Consider the following 13,439-nt stretch of genomic DNA (forward strand, 5'->3'; position numbering starts at 1 on the left):
TAGTTTCTCTATATAAAAAAGCTATGAGTCAAAGTGAGATGCACTTATATTTAACAGCATATAAAAAAAAAACTGAATGTTAATTTTTAGTGCATAATTCTATTGAATATGTGATTTACTGCACAACACTGCCTTTCAGATTTTGGGCACCAATTTTTGGCCCAACCATATGTTTATATATTTGAAGGGTTTATTTAAATGGACATAGTCCATACCTACTCTGTACTAATGAGATTACCCACAAAAACAAACATTACTTATAATCAGCCTTTAAAAACAAAAATATTGAAATGTCTGTTTTTTTTTTGTTTTGTTTTGCTGCTGAGTGTATTACGTATGTATAATTGATGAAAACATCAAATATAAACATATTTTGACATTTTTATTCAATGCAGGTGATAAAATGTCAGATATCTAGCTTTCATTTTGATGAATTTTTTTTGGAAAAAAGTAATTACTGATTAGACAAACCTATTTTATGGTCATCTTTATTGTTGAATTAATAGGCTGAAAGAGCATGTGATAGACCAAAGATTTTGCGTACTCATAGAACATTCTTAGCTAGGCGGTATTACTGTGACTATAACTTAACCAGAGAGAGCCAAGCTGAGGTTATAGCTGCTGTACCACAGTTAAATTAACCTTCATTTTAATGACTAAAGTTTTACAAACCATAGTATCCTTGCATGAGTAGAGGTATACCCAGTTTGTGACTCAAGATATTAAGAATCCTGCTTTTCCTCACTTTATCTAAGCAAGTTGCATATTTGTTGGCAGTATGCGTGTAAACTGAAATTTTTTTTTCCAAACAGGGAAGTGATAGTTGTCTAGGATATGGGCTCGTGAAACCTGCTATTGGTCAGCTTACTGATGGTTCAAAGACAGCAGGCCTGCCACCCAAATTTTCATGGGTTAATTTGATGAAAGGTGACAAAGTGGCATGTCAAGTGTATGCTGTGTTCCATCTTCAACAGGTATAAGTAAATTTATTTAGTATTTATAAATAGTTAATTTTAGTAATACATATTGTATTTAGGATGTGAATACTGTACATACATTTTTATAATCTGCCACTAATTTTTATAGCTTTTTCGTAATACATTTATTATTATTGTTTAATTTGATGTGACTTTGTAAAATAAGCAAATGTGCTGACCACAAATTTAATTTACATTTTGTGTTGTTTTTGTTGTGAATAGTTCATTAATGTATAAAAAATTTTACGTGAAAATTTAGGCATCTAGAAGGATGATGTTTCTAGGCCACTGGGTCACAGTAGGTTTTTGGGTTTTTTTGAAATGTTTGTGAATGCTCAGACTCTTTGTGACTGATGTAGGCTTTATGTTTTCATTTTAGTATAGTCTAAAGTTGCAAGTCAACTCTTTGGTAACCCTCCTAAGCGTAGAGATTTTTGGGTGAATTATAAGAGTTTTGATAATATAAGGATTTATGAAGAATTGGAGCAGCAGTCACAAGCCTAGTGTTCATAAATCAATCACAAAGACACTGGATAGTGTTTTCTGAGCTGTGTGTTGATTCACGACACGGTAGATGTTAGGGCCCCATGTGGAAGGAGGGGAGAAAATAAGGAAAAAGTGGACCTGTGCATTGACTCACGGATGGCAGAGCAAATTACAGAACAGAGGGCTGGGAAATATATAGAAGTAGGATTATAAGGAAAACTTACCGTGTGACACTACAAAAACCACTGAGACGTCATACAGATGGCTGTAGGCCACAAGAAATGTCAATCAGTTAACAATCATAGTAGGATAATAGACAAAACCGTTTAAAAACAGAGGTCTGATTTACATGATCAAGACACATCACTATTCACCTATTTGTCTTAAAACGTTCCAAGGGAAAGATTTTCAAGCACAAGCTGCAGGTTGTAACGTACGGTAATTAATTCCAAAGGTCACCAGAATGATTTTCCGCGTGTTACACAATCACATAAACGTGGGAGCAAAAGGTGTCGAAACTACATGGTGACTGAAATTAACATGTGAGGCTGCACTTATGTGGGTGACACAATCTAGTAAGACATCAAACATTTACAAACACTAGGAATACACAACACAGAGAATACTCTAACAGATGATTACTGAAGGCGTGGCGTAGCGATAGGGCAAAAGCTGGAACTTAGCTGGGCAAGGGCCAAAAAGTACTTAGACGTAAATATTTATGTGACCATCATACATAAAGGATCTATGAATCTGCTTGGAAAGGGAGATGTAAAGGTTTTAAGGTTGACAGTGTGATAGCCAAGATTGCTAATAAATGTACCTTGTTGAAGTATGCTTATTTTATATTCTCCATACTTTATTTTAAAAACATTCTAGTCATGAGTATCTTAAGCTAAATTAATAGTTACTACAGTGACCACAATTACTTACGATTCGACTGCAACCGGTCGCGGTCGTGCAGTGGCTTACGCAATAGGCAAACTATCCCCAATTGGCACACATAAATACATTAGGTGACCGATGATAAAACTAGCAGTGGTGGGGGGGAGGCCATCAGACACAAAAGAACAAACTATTAAACGTATTTCCTGCTCAGAATGAACATGGAAGACAGAAAAAAAGTATTAAGTACCCCATGTTGCGGCACACTGTTTTTCCCTGAGGCTCCCGGAAAAAGACAGGGATCCTCGCAGCCCCTGCACAGCATCACGTTCCTGGCGGGCAGGCAGATACTTTCGCAGCTTGGTTGCCAGTGAATGCGTGATTTAAATAACAAAACGCAGAGGGGCTTTAAATGCTTAAAATTCAATGCAAGTTTGCGATGCGGATGTAATATTCCTTACAAGTCTGCGGCAAAGAAACACAGGCACTATAGGTTTCATTGTTGTCGCACACACAGCGCTCCGCCGGGAGGCCACGTTCTTTAATCGAAGCCCAGTGCAGCACTTGCTGGGGATGTTCGTTGCACACACAACTTAATGAGGTGGGGCAGGTGGTGCTTCATAATGATATGAACGAACCAAAGGTCACTGAGGTTTCACCTATACGTGTGTGTGTATAAATTCAGTATTCTGAAACTGAGGTGTTTCACCCCCCTCCCCCTTATCAATCTCTATACACACACACACAGGGTTTGTCCGGAAAGTAATAGGACTGATTTTCTTCCGCCACGACTGTACTTCGGCGCGTGCGCGCACCGACTGGATTCGGTAGAGGGGGTTCCTAGCTAACGAACGAGCGGCTGCTCAGTTGTCTCCGAGCAGCTGGAGAGTCAGGACAGGCGTTTTTGCGCGACGTGTTTCTGTGAGTGGTGCAAGCCGAAAATGCAGCATTCGTTAGAGCAGAGGTACGCGATTAAATTCTGTTTGAAACTCTGTAAATCTGCGACAGAGACGTTTGATATGATCAAGCAGGCTTACCCAGATGATGCTTTAGCAAGAAGTGGTGTGTTTCGGTGGCACAAGGCCTTTTCGGAGGGCCGGGAAGAGGTCGCCGATGAAGACCGTGCTGGAAGACCTTCGACTTAGACAAACCCCGACAATGTGACTCGTGTGCGCAAAGTTTTGAACTCAGACCGTCGACTGAGTATTCGTTTAATTGCCCAGATGTTAAATTTACCAAAATCTGTGGTTCATGACATTGTGACGGAGCATTTGAACATGCGCAAGGTGTGCGCAAAGATGGTCTCAAAAGTGCTCACTGACGACCAGAAATTGCGGTGAGTGGAAGTGTGCCAAGAAAATTTGAACATGTGTGAAAGTGACCTTCAATTTTTGAATAACGTAATCACAGGTGACGAGTCATGGATCTTTGAGTATGATCCCGAGACAAAGAGGCAATCTTCCGAGTGGCACACGCCGGCGTCTCCTCGCCCAATAAAGGGAAGAATGAGCAAATCCAAAGTGAAAACGATGCTCATTGTCTTTTTTGACATCAAAGGCATCGTCCACCATGAATTTGTTCCTCCTGGACAAACCGTCAACACAAAGTTTTACGTGGAAGTGCTCAAGAGACTCAAACGAAGGGTCAATCGGGTCCGACAAGACATCCCAGCTGACTGGAAGTTGCACCACGACAACGCCCCGGCTCACACCACCTATCTTGTGAACAGCTACCTGACCAAGGCCGGCATCCCAACGCTTCCGCAGCCGGCCTACAGCCCAGATGTGGCCCCCCCCCCGGACTTCTTTTTGTTTCCTCGCTTGAAAAGGCCGATGAAAGGCGAGCATTTTGAGATGACAGAGGGGATCCAAGCAGCTTGCACCGTGGCTCACAAGGCTATTCCGGAGAATGCCTTCCGTGACGCCTTCAATGCTTGGAAATCGCGGTGACTGCGCTGCATCGACGCAGAAGGAGCCTACTTTTATTGTTTTTAAAGAATTGTAATGATTGGCTCAATAAATTTTTTTAAATCGACTCAGTCGTATTACTTTCTGAACGAACCCTGTGTATATATATATATGTGTGTATGTATGTGTGTGTATATATATATATATACACACATACACACACACACACACACACACTAGCTGACCCGGCAAACATTGTTTTGCCATAAAAATTATTTCTAGGTAATTTCTAGCTGCAGTACCCGGCGTTGCCCGGGCTGAACACAGGGTGAAGGGGACCTTTTTCGAAATCAGATGTAGTTAGTAATTGTCTTCTTAATTTGAATGTCAAGTATGCAAAATAATTTATATCACTTTCAGATCCCGGCAGACGTTCTGCCAGTGTATAGTTATTTACCTGTATATATCTAAAAATTGGTGGTCTGTATGTAGTCTAGACTCTATAAATCACTATAGAAAAAAGCTGAAAAATAAGAGATTTCTAATATTGAAAATATTCCATTATCTAGCTAATGCTCGGCATGCATTGCAATGCCTCATTCAGTTTTGTTTTGTAATATGTTTGAAGTAGTTACACATATACAAATCATCTATCAATCTCTGTAAACATATATTTATCTCTATTTACATCTTTATATATCTATCTCTCTATCGCTATTTATCTCTTTATATCTACATATTTACATATATACCTCACACTATCTGTATCTCTTCTATATATAAATCTCTATATAGATCTATATATCTCTTTATCTAACCCATTTCATTCTCTATACCTTGCTCTATCTCAACTTATCTCTCTGTCTCTCTCATTCTCACTCTGTATATATATCACTCTATCTCTGACTCTCTTTTATATTTAAATAAATTGTGTCATGCGTGCGCACTTATACAACAAAAACAGACGAAGTGCCGCTATATAATATGAAATAAACACATTTTTTGAAACAATTTGTGCTCCAACTATTGCAAAATAGTTATACCATCTCAGAAACCTTCACGGGCATGCGCATAACAACTCACCAAAATTTCATCGCAATTGGATGAATGGTATAGGGACGCATACGGCACAAACAAAGGAAAATTAAAGACATGACAAACGCAATAAACGATGGTGCGTTTAAAATTCAAGGCAACTAACTCTATCTATTGATGAAGTTAAGAACAAAACTGTTATGAGCGCCTTTATTTTGCTAGCCGCTGCGAGCTCCACTAAGTGGGCTGGTCTCACCAAGGAGAAAAATATTAATTTGCCAGACCTTACTGTGTGTATGATCGTGTGGCAGACATAAAGAAATGACACTCACTCACTATTTGTATGTCTATGACCAATGATTTTTTCTGTTATAAAATGAAATTATCACTTTTTCACTCCCTTAGGGATGGAATTTCATATTAATATGTGGTCTATGTGTTAATCCAGGTAATGAGCTCGCTGTATGCGGGGAAGTTGATCAAGTGTTAATAAATTGATCAGCTATCGACTGGGGTTGAACAATATAAAATTCTATTAAAAATTAGGGTTTGATGATAGAAGGGTGAAAATTTATGGTTGTGTGTATTTTTAATGCCACATTATAAAAAAAATAAAATAAAATATTTTGTCCAAAAAATTAAATAAAAAATTTAGGGTTGGACAACCCTTATCACTTAGGGGTATGAAAAATATATAGTAGCCGATTCTCAGACCTACTGAATATGCATACAAAATTTGATAAAAATCGGTCAAGCTGTTTCGGAGGAGTATGATAACTAACACTGTGACACGAGAATTTTATATATAAGATATATACACATACATATACATATATATACACACATATATATATATACACACACACACACACACACACATATATATATATATACACATACATACACATACACACACACACACATATATATCAACACACAAAGAACAAACCCTGTAATCACAATAAAATGACCAGCATTTGGAGAACATAAGTTTGATTAGTGCACTGTAGCACTGTAGATTGTACTGAAACCTAAGAGAGTATATTACGTAGTGAACACACCTATTTCACCTATAATTTTTCCACAATATTGGTATTGAACATACCTCTATAGCATTATATTTTATATTTTCAAAAACATTTGTTAGAAATTGTTTTGTTTACAAGAAAAAAAGTATTTTTTGTTTTAATTTAAAGGATCTAATGGTTTATTTTTTAGGTTCAGCAGGTGTTTGGTGATATGTCTGGGACAAAAACCGTAGTGGCTGACATCAAAGCCCCTGTAAAACAACACTACAGGTAAGATAATACCAATGAAAACTCTTGGCATGCTGGTGCCATTAGCGTTTCAGGGGGATGCTGTTGGATAACTCTTTATTCGGTGGTATCTGCGGGGGGTGCTTTTCGGAACACTGTGTCGTGTGACCCAAGTCATTGAACTGGCAGGGTATTTTAACTTGTGAGTTTGTCAGTGAGGAAAAAGGATATTTATGTTGTTGTTTGCCAGGCATAAATTGTGGTAATCTTATTGCTGTAAGTTCACTCTTTTTTGTTTGCTTCGCACAGTTATGCACAGAGGCTATACGTGACGGGACCTCCAGCATCATAGTAGGCTCCGACCGCTCGGGTACCAACTCAATGTTCATAAAGTGAGATTGTAATCCCTTATGGCATTAGCTTGGAGTGTTTACTATCTTTCTGCGGCATGCTACGTTCTACTTGCTGGAGGCTCGGCTCTCGTGAGGCTGGTACATGAGATCCTGCTGTGCCATAAGTCTTGACAACTCATTGGAGTGTGTATTCAGACTTACCAACGCTGGTAGTCAGTTCACAGGGGGCCGGGTCACAGTTAGGCTTCTGTGAATCCTGTTTTTTTTTTTTAATTTGAATCAAATATCAAATTATTGAGAAGTATAAAATATTTTTCGATTAAAATTTAAACATACATTTAACACACTCCACAAGAGTTCCAAAAAAAATTGATACAAATACAGCACCATAATAGTGTGCTGTGAAATGCATGAGATAAAAAAACCTGGCAATGCATTTTCTTAAACCAATAAAATTTTAAGTTTGAAAGATAGAGTATCTTTGATTATTTCTAATTTTAATCACAGATTTTTTTTACTACATATAATAAAGGTGTTATGTTGCACTAAATAACAAATCAAAATTACTCACTAAATCTTCTTAGCTTCATACATATTACTTTTCTGATTAAATTTGTTTTTTTTTTTTTTGTGAATGAATCCTACTTGACTTAGCTATTGGTAATGAATAACAAAATAAAATATTTGATTTGAAATGCTGAATCAAATATCAAATTATTCATGAAAATCAAATATTTTTTTTAACGTTCATAGACTCCTAGTCTTGGAGAGTAGTTTCGAAGACGGGTGGTCTAGAAGGGGAGGGGGACACGTGTTCTGATACCACCCTCGTCTCCAGGTACAATTACGAAAGGTACTCTCATTTTTGCAAATTTCAAATTTGTAAACACTGATAGTGGTTTACAAGGATATCAAACTGTAATTGATAAATGAAGTTTCAGTTTTATGCTTATGTTTTATGCAATCTACACACTACACTGACTTTCTATTGTACCACCAGCATGTGAGCCTATTTACTTAACACAAATTTCTTCTAGAATCATAGTCATAGTCGATCCAAGTACCTACTTAAGCTCCTTCTTTTCATTCTCTTTTAGAGCATTTGGTAGTATTCGTAGGCACACGTACAGTGTGCAGAGCTTCAGAAAATACATGTGAATTTACTGCGTATGATATCCTAGTGGTGTCTGTTTATGGAAAGCATTTAAGAAAATGTTAAGGGTAGTTGATTAGTTCTGTTTCTGAATTTTGTTTCTAAACTGTATTTTTAGAACAGTGAAAATGGGTTAAACACTGGTTTTTGGAATAATACTTAGGCATGAAACACCCGGTACAGATTCTTAAAAACATTTAAGGGGCTTGCATTGCACCATTATCATCATTTCTTTATCGTGTAATGTTATGGTTACCACTCATAGCTCACAATTGCCCTATGCACGACGATAAGACTGCATGCCAGTTCAAAGCTTTGCACTTTGAGGCGATACCGCTCTAGAAGCACCAGCGAGCGTTGCACTTATCTCACTGCATTAACACAAACACACCCATTACTAGGTGGGCCCCATTGAGTTAAAATTTTTGTTAGTTTTTGCATCAACAGTGTCCTTAATTTTATTATTGAGTGATGTTAAAAAAAATTAATTTTAAACGTTGCTGGAGAAAATAAATGAGGTTTTTACAGTTCCAAGTTATCAGGACTAATACTAGGAATAGGCTGTAGAATTAATTGTACCTTTTAAGTATACGTGTATACATGTACTTACAAAGAGAGGATCTGAGACGGGGCTCGCCGATTTTGCTTAAAATGTGTGAGTAGAAGCAGGGAGGTACGGCTTTCAACTTCCTAAAATATCTTGCCCAAGTGGGCCCTAGGAAGCGAGAAAAAGCTCTTTAATGAATTTAAAGTAGGGTTTGAGGGATATTGTTTATGAATTTTCAATTCAGTGGCATGGGGCAGTGGTCAAGCGCATTGTCTGGCAATCCACCGGCTCGGGTTCGATACCCACTGCTACTGTTTTTTTCTTTTCATTTTCATTCTTGCTATATTAAACTGTATTAATTAGAGAATTTAAATGTATTTAAACAGTGAGAATGATGGAAAGGATAACAGTCAGTTAAAACTGTGTATGGTAAGATTTTATGGTCAATTTACATGTTACGTGCGGTGAAAACTTGTTTCAATGTTGTTGTTTTTTTTAATTTTTTTTTTTTTTATGTGTATGTTATCTTGCAAAATTTACTAGTAAGACAAGGTTGGCCAGGGAAAACAGTGTAACTCAGGGAAATAATATAGAATAAAAGTATGGTAACCCAACAGCTAAATTATTGAAGTCACAATTGAATTAAAATAAGTTTCTTAGTTAATGCATGAAATTGATTGCTTATGTGTGTTGTTTGCATTGATGGCATATTGCTACAGGCTAGAAGTCCTTTTGTGGGGTTACCGGAATGTCACGTCGCCAGATTGGAGAATGCTAGCCAGGCGTGGTATAATAATAAGATTTGCTGGCCGTGATATTAAGCACACCTTTCTGCAACCACAAATTTTGGAGAACTTTTCTAGCCAGGATATAAGAACATTGGATGTGGTATGTGTTTCAGTTAATTTTTTTTCAAATGTTTGTTATGTGTAATGGTAACATTTATATCCTAGTGTACATCAGTCCATAAAGAAGTGAGGGTTTTAGACCGATTCATGTGAGGCATTAGCTGTTGTTGCTCACAAATTACTCCATGAAATAAAGTAGGTACGTACCTTTTCAAAGAAATAGGATATTCATCTGACAAAATAAAAATGTTGATAAGGTACCACTCCGAAAAGTGTGCTATTTCATGGCATGTTCTATTACTGCATTTATCAGTTTATTTATTATTCAGTACTGATTTGTTTGTGTCATATCTTTGTTATTTGCTTTTAAATTGTTTCATGTTAATGTGTATGAATTATTACATTCTGGTTGCTAATAGTTTTCAGAGTACATATTTTATTTTTATGCTTGTGTACAGTTTTTTTTACTGTCCTGGTCTTTTGCAGCAAGTAATGATTGTAATTGATGCTTGTGGATGATTACATTCTAATAGCAACATTATTTTCTCAGGTTTTTAAGTATGTTGAATGAGTATTTGTGTGTTGGTTTTACATTAAAGGCATAGTATAAAATAAAAACATGGCTACTCATTCTGTACAGTAGTATTGGTTTGGCTTTTATTGTTAACTTTTTGCTGTTTGACACTGGTTCTGTTCTCGTCCTTCCAAACAACTTTTTAGTTTTTGACTTTTTTAATGCATAATAATTTAAAAACCATATATTACATTTTTAATGCCTTAATCTGCAGTTTATTATTATTCATTAAATGACCACATCACAGTGATATAGAGTTGCAATCTTCAAACCTCAAGCTTTGTATTATATATTTCATGGATGGTTTATGAGGATGATGTATCATACATTAACTGAAAAATATGTCTTTGAGTATGGAAAAATGTAGAAAGTGGGACATGTGGATTTATTATTCAAGTGTCTCTTGTAATGGAAGCACCTCGACAAATCTCATATGTTTTATGTTCAGGTTCTTCCACAAGACAAATTTCCTGTGCTGCGCATTACGTTGAAGGACATGTACACGCTATTTCTGTCGACGTTCCGGCAGCACACTGTCGAGAACATGAAGGACTATGAGGTCGTGCTGGTGTCCAGAGAACAGTATGAATCTGCCATTCGTGGACCATTCTTGTTCTCCGTCGTTCCAGAGTCATTCTCCGTCGTTCCAGAGCCGGAGCCAGCTCTGGGTGAGTACAGATTCCAGGTTTCATCGCCGGAAGGTCCGATCAGTCTGACTGTTTTAGTTGTGATGTACTGCAAGGAGTTATTATAAGTATAAATTGTGTCTTGGGGTTAGTTTTTCCACTTGTTAAATTTCGAGACCTAGTGGTCCTTGAGTTGAAATATAAAGTCAAAACATTTTGCCAGGTCCTTTATGTTTGCACTTGATGCATAGGCGAGATTATGATTTCCCCATTCTTTACTTTTTTTTTTCTGTCTCTATCACCTTCTTGAATTTTTGTTCAGCTTCTAAAGAAGCCCATTTCTCCTGTGGTAAAGGTTTGAATTTAAATGTTTCTAGCATCATAATATCAATTAATATTAATCATGTGTCGACTGAAGTGTGTGCTCTTTTCATACAGTTTGCAAATACCTGCAGCAGTTTTGCAGTAAATGACAGATTTCAAACATGTTGCACTGCAATTCAAGCTCGTGGGAAAGGGGCTCCCGTAAGTTAGGTTGAAAATGCTGCTTTTTTTTTTGCTGTTGCATATGTAAGGCTGCACCAGCTTCTTAGGTTTCCTTTCATCCAGTACCCACTAGGGCGATCTGGGGTGGATTCCCGGCGGTGTCAAACCCGCATGTTGTGAGATCCGGGTGCCCCCACCCACTCATTCCATCAGCACTCCATCATGGTGTCTACGTGTCAAAGAAGTCACGAATACGTAATGAAAATGGAAGTCTGGAAGTCAGGAAATAAACAAATGGTGCTGGAACTCCTGAAACTTTGCTTCCAGCAGCCTTTTTCTATCTTGCATTATTTGACGCTTCACTTCATTTCATAGTAGCACATCAAATAGTCTGTAATTAGTTGGAGACTTTGCTTGAATCATCTCTGAGGAGGAATTTGTTTTTCTAATATAAAAATTATCACATTTCTGTGCATAACAGATCTATTATGTAATATGTTTATGCTTGCTTATTGCACACATAAAAATAACCCTCTGATATAAAAATGGTCGTAAGAAAATGTTATTAAATGTCCTGAAAATGTCTTGAAATTTTTTCACCAGATATTTGTTGACATTCTTCATCGTCTGTAATGGCTTTTATATTTACGAGATGCTAAGTCTTAGTTCATTAATTTGTTAATTGTATTTACTGTGAGTAGTGGCTGAGCAACACACCCATTCACTGCTGTCACGCCATCCTTGTGCAGCTGCTATGGCAGGTGTTCCTGCTGTGGAGACGGACACTGCAGTAGTGGAAGAAGAGCAGCCGAAAAGAGCTACCAGTCTCAAGCAGCTGTGCACGAGAGAGAGCGTTCTTTGTCTTCCTGTGAGACGCTTTCTCTCAGCTGTGGGCCGCATCAGAGAGGTAACGTGTGTGCGTTTTTCGAGGGTGTTGCTTCTGTGACTTTTTCAACAATTTAATCACACTTTTATTTTGCTATCTCACATTAATGGAAATTAATTTTTTTTTACCTGTGTAAATTAATGTAAAATAGTTATATGTGATACGAATTATTGATTTTTTCATCATAAAAAATACATACTTATTTTATTTGGTTAATGAGGTCAGTTGGTACACAGAATACTTTCTTTGAATGAGTCTTGCAATGGACAAGATAAAATTAAAACTTTTTTATGGATATACGCCATTACGAGTTTTCACTGTATGTGATAGAGAAACCACAAGAATGGACAAAAAAATATAAATACACAACACAGACCAACAAGTTAAAATCAGCCAATGTCAAATTTGTGAATGCATAGACAGCAAAGAGATTTCCGTGGAAGGAATTAATAAAAATAAAAAATCATGGCACAGATGAATGCAGTAGACTGACAAAAATTAGACACAGTTGTAATAAGAATAGAACATACAGACAAACAACTTTCGGCAATATAATGAAAAAACAGATTCACCCAACGATGATACAAAATAACAGATAATCTGGACAACGCGATGACAACACAGCGACGCACAAGCAAACACAGCGATTAAACAAAACAGATATTCTGACAATACGATATTGACGGCACAGATGAACACAGTATGTATTTCAAAGAGAAAACCGTTGTACATTTAGGGAAATGAAATCTGTTCCTGTCATCAGGCACAAAACAGTATCATTGCTGGGTCTGTTTGATTTGTGTTGTCCAAGGTTGTTATTTATCTGTATTTTCTGTTCTTTTATCATTGGCTGATTTTGGCTTGTTTTTCTGTGTTTTTGTATTAATCTTTTTTGTCCATTTTTGTGGTTTCTCTATGACATACAGTGAAAACCAGCAATGGTGCATGTCCATAAAAATGTTTTAAATCGTGGTACATAAAATTTGTGTCTGGATCAAAATTTGAACCTGTCACTATCAACTAGAATGCAGTGATTTCGATACTTTCTGAACTAGCGGAGGCAGCAGCTGACACCAGATGAGAGGCAAGATGATCGTGATTTTACGGAGATAGAAGCTAGGTTCGATTGGTGGACTAAGTACTTTGGGACGCTTGCCGCTATGCAGGAGGTGAGTCAAAGCGATTGACCAGAACACTGGAGAGGTAGACAGTGTCTATAAATTTGGGAAACCCCTTTTGTGGGTTTGTCTTTAAAATGAAACACGAGGATCCCTTAGGTTCATGCAATACGTTCTAGTCAGTGCTGTGTACTTTAAACACTGTCTTTTGGTCCCTTGTGATAATGATAAGAGTAATTTCAATGGTTCTTATTTAATTTAACTACAGTAAAAGTCCGTTATAACGTAAATTTATAACGGCG

General features: G+C 37.1%; 1 protein-coding gene across 2 annotated transcripts in view; it reads left to right on the forward strand.

Annotated features, from left to right (window-relative positions):
• The first annotated feature begins 818 nt into the window (after positions 1–818).
• LOC134534790 (fer-1-like protein 6) overlaps positions 819–13,439 on the forward strand; it is a 41,256-nt gene continuing 28,635 nt past the window's right edge. Inside the window, exons 1-6 of one of the 2 annotated variants that reach the window (XM_063373377.1) lie at positions 819–974; positions 6,509–6,588; positions 9,319–9,487; positions 10,470–10,689; positions 11,883–12,040; positions 13,075–13,188. In XM_063373377.1, coding sequence (XP_063229447.1) covers positions 921–974; positions 6,509–6,588; positions 9,319–9,487; positions 10,470–10,689; positions 11,883–12,040; positions 13,075–13,188 — 795 coding nt within the window. In that variant the 5' untranslated portion in view covers positions 819–920. The remainder of the gene's footprint in view (positions 975–6,508; positions 6,589–9,318; positions 9,488–10,469; positions 10,690–11,882; positions 12,041–13,074; positions 13,189–13,439) is intronic. The other variant, XM_063373378.1, reaches the window with a different exon arrangement.

Source organism: Bacillus rossius, chromosome 8 (genome assembly GCF_032445375.1).
Source record: "Bacillus rossius redtenbacheri isolate Brsri chromosome 8, Brsri_v3, whole genome shotgun sequence".
Taxonomy (NCBI): Eukaryota; Metazoa; Arthropoda; class Insecta; order Phasmatodea; family Bacillidae; genus Bacillus; species Bacillus rossius.